At 49.8% G+C, this 10,623-nt stretch overlaps 1 protein-coding gene across 2 annotated transcripts; it reads left to right on the forward strand.

Annotated features, from left to right (window-relative positions):
- Positions 1 to 203: 203 nt before the first annotated feature.
- Positions 204 to 10,527, forward strand: LOC137614095 (basic helix-loop-helix domain-containing protein USF3). 2 transcript variants are annotated; one of them, XM_068343622.1, is made up of 7 exons: positions 204 to 305; positions 821 to 939; positions 1,032 to 1,063; positions 1,660 to 1,742; positions 1,865 to 1,961; positions 2,295 to 7,207; positions 8,069 to 10,527. In XM_068343622.1, exons 2-7 carry the CDS (start codon positions 896 to 898, stop codon positions 9,902 to 9,904), a joined length of 7,005 nt encoding a protein of 2,334 aa, XP_068199723.1. In that variant the 5' UTR covers positions 204 to 305; positions 821 to 895; the 3' UTR covers positions 9,905 to 10,527. The 2 variants fall into 2 exon arrangements, with proteins under 2 accessions (XP_068199723.1, XP_068199724.1); XM_068343623.1 differs by lacking the exons at positions 204 to 305; positions 1,660 to 1,742 and having other exon boundaries at positions 860 to 939.
- The last annotated feature ends 96 nt before the right edge of the window (positions 10,528 to 10,623 follow it).

A 10,623-nucleotide genomic window follows, 5' to 3' on the forward strand; every position in this document is an offset into this window, starting at 1 on the left:
TGGCTTCACTAAAATACACAAGTTTATGCTGTAAAATCAAATCACTTACTACGTATTATACCCCCACAGCATGTCCAAGTAAACCCGACCCTGAATGCCCCTTTGAGCAGCCCAATTGGTTGAAATTCGCAACATGTGAAATGTGATTGGTCGCCATCTCCGCTAAGGCCCGCCCTTTACCGCTCTTAGTTAGGTGGAGCAAGATTGTTTTGAGAGATGAGCTGAATGCCTTGCTTGCTTTCTAGTGGACTCCCATCTCAAAGTTGTTGCTGGGACTGACCGCCTCCAAAATGCAGAGAGTAGAGGTGAGTGGGAACTGTCGTCTGTTTACGGAATTTATACAACAGGGACGTGAAGAAATAACCCGTGAACTTGCCTCACAATTATGTCGGTAACGGCAAAGAGCTAATACAGCTATTAGCCTGCGAGCTATCAGAAAGCTAGCTGAACATGGAATTGCCAATGTTTCTGTTTTTTGTTGTAGCTGAGCGATGGGAGATTTATCTGATCGTCATTCTGTAAGCGTTAGGATCAGAAATACCAACTGATCACGCCATTGTTAAACGATCTGCAATTGTGGTGTAGTCTATCGCTAACATAGTTTAGGTTAGCTGCGAAGCTAATTATGTTAATCTACACCCCACTGCAGTTTGTTAGCATGTAGTAATTTAGTTGTTAGAAGGTTCGATTGATCTATTATAAGGTCTTTTGACTGTCTTGTGCAAAATTACATGTCATTATTGTAACTGAGTACTTATAGGGTGTCATACTTTTCAACTGTCGTCATATTGATGTCAAATATTTTATGTTTTCGTTGCAGGACAGAAACAGAAAGGAATTAGGTTCCACCTGTTAAATGTGTTGACCTTATCATACAGGCAGCTGTTAGTACAGGATGCCAGAGATGACTGAAACTCAGACACCTGGTCGTAAACCCAAGTAAGGAGATGTGTTTTATGCAGATTATCAGCAAAGGCACTAAATATGTATATGGTTGTAATAACAACTGAACTGTCATTTTATTTTCGCAGAAAGAAGAAAAACAAAGAATCACACAATGCAGGTAAAGTAATATCAAGCTATGAATCTGTTATAACTTTACTGCTTTGTGCACACGGTAGTTGTGTATTGTTGTTAATTACATCCTGCTTCAAAACGGTGATGTGTTGTGATTGTCAGTGTTCGTCCATTCGTTAGTATGTCCACCAAATATCTTCACAATCATTGCAGACAGAAAGATGAAACAAAAAGCACATTACTCGAGCAGCAAAGGGGATGAAAATGAGATGATGACATTGACTTTGAGAAAACTAGGTCAAGGTCAATTTTAAACTTTTATACACTCAGGAACCGGATAAGACAGAAAGACGAGGTAGAAGGCCAGTAGTGTTAGCAAGACCATAGATCAAAGCTAGTGCTTTGATCTACCAATGCACTAGCTTTGATTTAAGGTCAGAGCTAGTGCATAGCTTTGACCTACCCTGAAAGGTCAAAGGTATGCATTTGTCAGGTACTACTTTCAGGGTATCCTGACCTACCCTGGAAGTAGATCAAGGTATGTCACGGGATGTTGCAGTATCTGACTGCCTTGTTTAAGGTTTTTTTTTCTGCTGATGGTCTCAATCTAGCAACATTAAAGTTACTCTCTTCTTTATATAGTTGAGAGACACAGAAAAGAGAAGATCAATGCTGGGATTAACCGCATTGGTAATCTTCTACCTTGTTCCCCGGCTCTTAAACAGGTAACACGTTTCTATTGCTGTTTATCTTGTCAGGAACATGATATTGTCAAATCAGTGATCCTGCTGGTCAATAAACTGGTTTGGCAAGTTGTAACATCAAACCTCTCTCTGTTTATCCATAGAGTAAGAACATGATCTTGGACCAGGCTTTTCGCTACATCACTGAATTGAAGAAACAAAATGACACAATGCTTCTAGAAGGAGGAGATAAAGTCCAAGGTAAACATGAACAGAGAAATGTTAAATTTCAAGAATGGCAAAAAAAGGATCGACTCTTATCCAGATGAGAAGTGAAATGTCTTCAACCAACCTTAAGCAATTCCAGTCGATGTTTTTTCTTTCGCTTTTTGTAATTTACCTCGACCTGGATGAGTAAGAACCTACACAGGCACCCTAAATTTCATTTTGCATGAGTCCACATCTTGACCTCCACTTAGTTGTTTTATACTTGATGTTAGAAGAATGTTGCTGTTGGAGTACTTGGAGCTATTGAAGTATATTTATGTACACTTGAATATCTGTGCATCCGTGCATATCTTGTTCTTTGTGCAGCTGAGGAGATACGTCGACTTCGACGTCAGCTGGAGGAGTTGAGAAGAGAGGGCGCTCACTACATTGAGCTTCTCAAAGCCCATGATATTAACATTCTGGAAGACCCCACTATTCATTGGAAAGGCAAACAGCGCTGTGCCAAGGTGGCAAAGGTGACCCCCACTCACCAACTCCCAAAGGGGATCATTGTTTATTCCAATGGAAACGTGATGTGTCCAGCAGGGAGGGAGACAAGCCCAGCTAAACAACCTTCTGAAACACTAATCATTCAGCCACCATCTGAGGTCAGTGCAAGTTTGAGAGTTAATGGCGCCCTGCTCCAAGTTAATACGTCTTCCTCCACCCCTGCACTCCTGCCTGGCTCCACAACCAGTCCCACCCAACCAACAACGGGCCTCCGAATGATAGAGCATTGTGTAGTGGAGACACCAGCTGCAGCCCCCACTCTTCCACCTTCTGTGTCTTACATCACCCTTCAGATCCCTGCGGCTGCCTCATCTTTGCCTCAGCAACCGCAACCTGCTGTCCCAGGCCCGACTCTCACCATAGCATCCACTTCATCCTCACAGCTTCCCGGTGAAACCCTGACTCAGCCTATATCCAATCTAACTATGCTAACCCAGGCCGCATCCACGTCAGACGTTTGTTCTGGGGTCACACAAGACGCTGCTGTGAGGACAGTAAGCTACTCTTCTATCCCCAGCAGCCAAGCCTTCCTGAGAGCTGGAGCAGCAGGAAGCACACAGACTACCTGGACAACGCTGCAGATGGCAGGAAACACAGTACAGCCAGTCTGCCAGAGTCTCCCCACCCCAGAGGTCGTCAACACCACTCAGGCTGTCCAGCAGGTGACCGTGTGTCCGGTGGGTAATAAACCCGTTCAGCCCATTCAAGTGCAGATGCAACCACATGTGTCTGTGCAACAAGCGCCCATTACAGCCCACATTCAAGCACAGTCCCTTCAGAGACCTCCCCAGTTACATCCGGCAGTCCTGAACCAGGCACAACCTCAGCCTGTCCTAGCCCCCCAAGCACAGAGTGCTGTCCTCCCTCAGGCAGCAATAGTCCCCCAGCAGGCCATGGTGGCCCACCCTGCTGCTGTGTCGCAGCCTCAGCCCGCTTTACTTCAACAAGCATCATTGGTTTCCCATCCACCAACTGCTCTCATACCCCAGCCTCAGCCTGCCTTGGTACCCCAGCCACAGGCCACCATGTTGCCCCTCCTTCAGACCATGCAGGTGCTTCAAGTCAACCCAACTATAGGGACGGCCTCAGGTGTAACAACCCCACAGAACACTAACAACCCCAGTGTGGTCATTCTGCAGCAGGCAGGCGCTTGCCCATCTCAGACAGTTGTAAGAGAGGAAATAACCAATCAGACCCCTTGTCAGCATATCGTTATCATCCAGGCACCCAATCAGGCAACGCCCGCCCCTCAGAATCCCCCGGTGGGTATAGTGCCTGCAGGCGTACCTGCAGCAGTCCCTGTTGTGTCCACTCAGACACCCACCACCAGCAGCCCCATACCTGCCACATCCTTACAGAGTGTGGGGGGTAAGCAGCTGGTGCACATTCTCCCACGCCCCGTTCAGCCTCAAATGAACCCTCCCCTTCACGTCACCCAGGCGTCCTCTTCCCCAGCAGTTCCTTCAACCCCACAGACGATCACTGTGAATGGCCAAGTGTTTGCCTTGCAGCCCATGAAGACTCCCGACAAGCCCAGCTCCCAGGGGGGGCAGAGTACGCTCCAGCTGGTCCAGCCCACCACCAGTGAGGAACCAACAACTAACGTGGCCCTCAACAGTTTAGGAGCACTCAGCAGTCTCAATCATAGCATTTCTCAGGGCCTTCCCCTTACCATTACTAGCCAGAGCAGTCAGCCCCCACCAGCCCCAACATCACTAACCCAGCAGAATCCATCTCCAGCTCCGTCGTCCGTCCCTGTGAGTACTCTTGCTCTACCTGTCCGACAGTTACAGGTCCCTAGTTTGAACCCAGTCCAATCGAGGCCTGTGGTCAGTGCTTCTAAGCCCACAGCAAAGAGACACGGCACAACGTTAAACACAACCAGGAAAACAGCTAAAAGGACTAAACCAGCCAAGAAAAAAGAGCTTCTTCAGGCACAACCTGCTGTTTCTGTTCCAACCAAGCCGGTGGCAGCAACAAGAGGAAGTCAAGTAACTCAAGTCACTGCACCTCAAACTGTCGTGTCCTCGACAAAGGATATTCCCCCCATTCGCACAACAGCTGTCACAACTGCAAACTGTAGTGAAGCTATAGCAAATGTCGCCACTGCACAAAACACTCAGATGGTCGTTGCATGTAGTTCATCTAATGCGTCACCGTCACTGAGTCAGTCTGACCCACAGAGCAAGAGACCTGTTAGTTCCACTCCGTCTGAGGTAACGGTCAGTCATGCTAATGATGTGGCGAGTGCGGTAGTGACTGCTACCAATGCGTCAGTCAAGCCATCAGTTAGTGCGTCTGTGGCCGCTGTGAGTGAACCAGCAGTGGGGTCGGAAAACAACTCTGTTGTGGCCAAACGCTCAGTTCCAGACGTTAAACCGTCTGTCACCGTTTCAGCAACTGGAACAACACAGAGTAAGTTGGCTGCCAGCGTGGCTGTTTCTAGATCTGTTTCTAGATCTGTTGTAAGTTCCACATGTGGTCCAGAAGCTCTGAACTCCTCTGCCAGTGTTTTTACTGTTTGTGTGACTCCTGTCTGTACCAGCTCTGTCACAACAGCGGCATCAGTATCTTTAAATCCGGCTACCCAGCCAACTTCAGTTTGTCATTCCAAGGGACCAAGTACCCAGTGTCCTCTGCCCTGTAGTAATCCCGTATCTCAGACCACTATTTCAGCCTTGGTGTCCACAACTTTGACAATTTCATCACCCGCCCCAACGTTCTCTGCAGCCAACAGCTCTGTTAGAGCCCCTACCGTAAGTTCAGAGCTTAGGAAAAGAGTCCCTACCAGTAGAGGGCCAATGCAGCGGACCGAGGTGAATGTGTCCAACCCCACTCCCTGCCATCCTGCTGAAGTCAAAATGCCCCTGTCCCCTAGAGGAGATCGGGAGGCTCAGGTAGAAAGACTCTCCACAGTCACAGAGAAACAGGATTTGATAGCAGCAGCCTCTGACGCCCCCTCTAGAAAGGACTTTGCCCTGTCTCAGCAGGTATACACGAACCTAGATGACCAAACTATAGAGCACCCTATGACGTCAAGTCGACAGGCAGATTCTCCCATGTCTACAGGGGCTGGGGGAGGCAGGGGGTTCTCTGTGGCATCCATGCTTCCACAGGGCCACAGTATTGGTGCGTCCTCTAGCTCCTTTGGAACGTTTCCATTCACCTCTGAGCAGGCAGAGATGTTGGCTTTGGCCATGCTCGAACAGGACAGTCCAGGAAGGAGGAGTGGAAGCTGCTCAGGGGAGAACGCCTCTGCAACAAATCCCACCACAGCCACATGGGAGCCATCAAAAACGCATCCAGTGTCCAGCAGCAAGGAAAGGAGTTCAACTGGACCGCAGACCAAAGTGAGTAAACCCACTGACACAGGATCAGTGAAGCCCGCTGTCCAGGTGACTGCCAGAGGGCTTGCTGGGGAGGGGTCTATCAGTGGTCCCAATGGAAGCCGACATCCACAAAAAATCCCATATTCCCAGTCTCAGTCTCTCCCCCAGGTACAATCTCAGAGCCTCACCGTGGCTAGCCTCAGCATCAACAATCTGATTCGCTCCAGCTCCGGGCAGCAACCCTTTCCCGGCTCACCCAATCTGACCGGCCAACAGGGCGCCATTCCCTCACCTGTCGGGGCGGCAGCCCACATATCGCAATCCTCAAATAATGCTCCCTCACCTTGCTCAGGCGCTGCCCAGCTGAACGAGTACACCCCCTTAAAGAACGTATTAATGCGGGCTCAGGCTGGAGTCAGCGTGGGCGAGCGACAAGTTAAGATCGTCTCCAAGAGGCAGGCTCAGGAGGAGACGATGCTCAATGCTGGAAAACGACCCAAACCGTGCCCTCCATCAGTCACGACCGTCAGCCACATGGAGGTGAAAGCAACTGACCACAACCAGATGATGGGGGGGCAGCTGCCCCTTACATCTGCAGCCGCCATGACCAGGATTAATCCGGAAAGCGCGGGCCCCCTCTTCTCCTCAAACTCCTTTATGAGCCCAATAACTCGACCCATAGATGGGCACTGCCTTCCTCAAGGACCCCCTGAACAGAACCAGCCGGGTGTGCTCCATCTCCCACACAACCACCCACAGCACGCTGCAACCCAGCCGGGGCCACACCTCGGAGGAAACCTTTACATGAAACAGCAGCAAGAGCAGCAGAGACACCACCTCTACCATCTGCAGCATCACCTGACTCAGCCTGACCCCGCGCAGCGCCACTCTCTCCACCAGAGGGCGCTCCAGGAGCAGCATCACGTGCAGAAAAAGAGGGGTTTGGTCAGAGTAAGTCAGACCGGATCACCTGCCGGCCTGCAGCAGAAGCAGCATCACCTGGAAAAGTCTGGGATTCAGCAGCAGCAGCACTCACATCAACAGACGCAGCATCAGCAGCTCGCACAGCAGCAGCAGCCGCAGCAGCAGCATCAACAGCAGGCGCACCAACAGTCACAGCAGCAGCACCAACAACCGACGCAACACCAACAGCCTCATCACCAACAGCAGCCACATCAACAGCAGCCACAGACGCAGCATCAACAACACCAACAGCAGCAGCAGCTACAGCAGCAGCAGCAGAGCTCTCACTCCAGACACCAGCAGCATCTGCAGCAGCAGATCCAACAACAGCAGCAGCAGCAGCACTTTAGACACCAAGAGAAGAGCTGTGAAGGGCCGGCAGCAGGATCCAGGGCCCACCACAGCAGCCACCTGGCCCAGCAAGAGCACCTCAAGGTGAGAATTACATGATTGATCACCATTTATCGACATACTATTTGAAAAAGTAATTTTGGAGCCAATTCAGCAACAGAAGTTAATACATTTGAATTTCAATTCATTTTCACTGTCATATCAAATAATGGCTGTTAGGAACTTCATTGCAGAAATTTGATTCATTTTTCCCTGGAAGTTGTAAACAAATGCTAGACATCAGTAACCTGTGGATAACATGTGTAAATAATTCACATATTAGACTTAACTCACCGGCTGTCAATGAGTTCTACAGACATCAAATACATTTTTCAACGGGGAAGGACTAGCCAAAATCAGACTTGTAATCGTGGAATTTAGCGTCATGACGACTGATCCAGTTACAGAACAGAGGATGGCGAATCAGAGGAAGTTGCGGCAGATTACGATGCAACAAAATATGCGTATGTCAGAGGTCACCAGTGAGGGAACACAGTGTCACTCTGAGCGAAGCATCTTGTGGTCGGTCAAGAACAGAAAGAAAATACTTATAAATGTTCGGAGCATTGGAGAAAGTCCACCGAAGGAGAATGATTGATCCAAAGCTCTGGCAGCTAATGAGTGAAAAACAACAGACCATTTACAAAGACAAAGCAGAATAAAATAATAAATCTGAAAAAATTAAAACATATATAGAATAAACACAATGAATTACTTTCATTAATCACTTTCATAACTCTAATATGATAAAATGACTTCCAATATAGAGTACAGTATTTTCCACACGATAAGGCACCTAAAAACCTGTAATTGTCTCATAAACCTACAGTGCGCCTTATATTACAGAAGATACTGTAATTGCTAATAATTTATTTTGATGGTATCACTTTCTCTCTCCCCCCCCAGTCTGGTCAGGATCATAACGCCATGCAGAGGATGATGACGTCTCGGCCTCTGGAGCAGCAGCAGCTCATCTCCCCTCCCAGCAATCCCGTGTCCCGGTCCTCTGATCTGTCCTGTGCTTCGTCCCGGCAGGAACGTCACCGTGTTTCCAACTACTCTGCAGAGGCTCTGATCGGGAAAAGCCCCACCAGCGGTGACCAGCAGCAGCACATGGCTCTCCACCTTCAGCCCGGCTGCGGTTCGGCACAGGACCAGTCGGACCTCCGCGGTTACCTGGACACGTCACGGGGGAAAGCGAACATTGCACATAATCAACAGAGCCGCCTTCCCTCGGAGCATCCTGTGTCGGCTGACGTCCAGCGGGTGTCGGAGTGTCTGCCGTTCAAGGCCATGGGGGGTGGGGGAGGTGGAGGGGGAGGAGGAGGGACGCATCAACACGGTGGATTCGAGGCTCAGGTGTCCCGTGGTAGTGACATGGCCCCAAAGTCAGTGCCGCCCTCACAGAGGGGCCCTCAGGGGCAGCAGCAGGGGGGGTTCAGGATGGGTGTGGGACCTCCAGCGGACGGCAGGAGTCGTGGAAGCTACAGCACAGCTCATCCCAGCACGCAGGGGGTGCAAGTCGGACCGGCGCTCCCTCGGGAGCAGGAAGGGTGTCACCAGAGTTTCATGCAGAGCCTCCTGTCCCCCCACCTGCCTGAGCAGAGCAACCACCAGCGGTTGCAGTGCTGCCCCCCGGTCAGTATGGAGTACACCTGCGTGTCTGGAAGCTCCTCAGGCGACATCCAGGCCAAGGCCTCCAGCCCCAGCGTGCCCCCGCCGCAGAAGGCGCCGGTGATGCGTCACGGAGAGGCCAACAAAGGCCACATTTCTCAGGTCGGCAACAATATGCACGGAGGCCCGGGCGTGAGGGCGGGTCTCCCCCACCCTCCGACCCCACACAGCACCTCTGAGCCGGGCCGCTCCTCTGCCCCCACCAGACCGCCCGCCGCTGTCAGCCAGCACTCGCGCACCATCGCCCGAGACGCTCAGCCCACCAAACTGAGACCCGGCGAGCGGGTTCGCTCGGGGTCGCTGAGACACGGTAACCCCTTTGAGCCCGAGGGTCACCTGCCTCTACCTTCAGGAGGGGGGGTGCTGCTGAGCAGACCACAGTCTGGAGGAGAGGCACGGCGCAGCACCATTGTTCGATTTATGGCGGATAGCGCTCAGGTTCCCAGTGACAACAACCTGGTTGCCGATCAACACCTAACGCAAAACTTTGGCTTCCCTTTTATCCCCGAGGGTGGGATGAACCCCCCACCACCCATCAATGCTAACTCCACTTTTATCCCTCCAGTCAGCCAACCCAGCACCTCCAGGACTCCGTCGCTTCTCCCCGTGGAGCCTCAGAACACTTTACCCTCTTTCTACCCTTCTTATTCTCCAGCCGCTCACCCCAGCCTCCCCAGTGACGTCACCCTCCAATATTTCCCCAACCAGATGTTTACGAGCCCAAGTGCCGACAAGGGCAGCGCTCCCCCGCTCAACAACCGCTTCGGTTCCATTCTCTCGCCACCTCGCCCTGTGGGTTTTGGTCAGGCCAGCTTCCCCCTGCTTCCAGATATGCCTCCGATGCCCATCGCCAATTCGTCTGGAATCACGCCTCACATATCAAACTTCAGCCTCACCTCGCTTTTCCCCGAGATCGCCACCGGCATGCCCACCGACGGTTCATCCATGCCAATGTCTCCCCTGCTGTCTCTGTCCAACGCCTCGTCTTCAGACTCTGGCAAGCAACCAAATCGTCCTGCCCACAACATCAGCCACATTCTGGGCCACGATGGCAGCTCAGCTGTGTGACAGGAAGTCCTGCTACATTTTGATGAACTGGGTTTCTGAGGTCTTCACATTTTCAGTTTGCATTGCAGCAAACCACATTTGTCTCGCGGTGACAGGTTCGCACGGTTTAAGTCTCGGACTTTTTTATTTTCTTGGCATACATAAGAATCACAGTTGAACTCAAAAGATTTGATTTGTTTATTTTAATGTGAAAGGAAGTCGTGGTCTTCTTAAAGCTCTTTTTGGTTTAACCAAACTATAATTTCAAATGTTTTCATCATGAATCAAAATCTTTATTTAGGTTTAGAACTTGAATTCTATGTATCATGGGTCGTTAAACCTTCTGCACATATAGCTTACCAATGTAATTTACTAACTTATATCAGGTTTTACTGTACAGAATCTTTTTTTTCTCCAAGAGCGCTATTTTGTAAATACAAATGGTTCCTATAATAATGTATTTGTAAATACAGAAATTGATTAAAATTTATAAGATAATTTTGCTGGCATCTGAAGAATCCTGTGTTTCTTGCTCCAATAGATTCATCTTCAACACAATGACTTTTTTTTTTTATATAACTGCATCATCACCACCAGGAGAAACAATGAGAATGTGATTTTTATCAAACATTCAAAAGAAACTTACACTGCAAATTATTTGTTTGCTCTTCAACTCACTGGCGTCAACATGTGCAGACTAGTTACCATACACATACCAAGACTTAAGACTTTAAAAAAAT

The sequence above is a fragment of the Antennarius striatus genome, chromosome 20, assembly GCF_040054535.1.
Source record: "Antennarius striatus isolate MH-2024 chromosome 20, ASM4005453v1, whole genome shotgun sequence".
Lineage (NCBI taxonomy): Eukaryota > Metazoa > Chordata > Actinopteri > Lophiiformes > Antennariidae > Antennarius > Antennarius striatus.

Coding starts and splice junctions, on each gene's coding strand:
- LOC137614095 (XM_068343622.1), top strand. CDS start 896: ATGCCAGAGATGACTGAAACTCAGACACCTGGTCGTAAACCCAA. Junction 1,064..1,659: donor CAAAGAATCACACAATGCAG/GTAAAGTAATAT, acceptor TTCTTTATATAG/TTGAGAGACACAGAAAAGAG. Junction 1,962..2,294: donor AGGAGGAGATAAAGTCCAAG/GTAAACATGAAC, acceptor TTCTTTGTGCAG/CTGAGGAGATACGTCGACTT.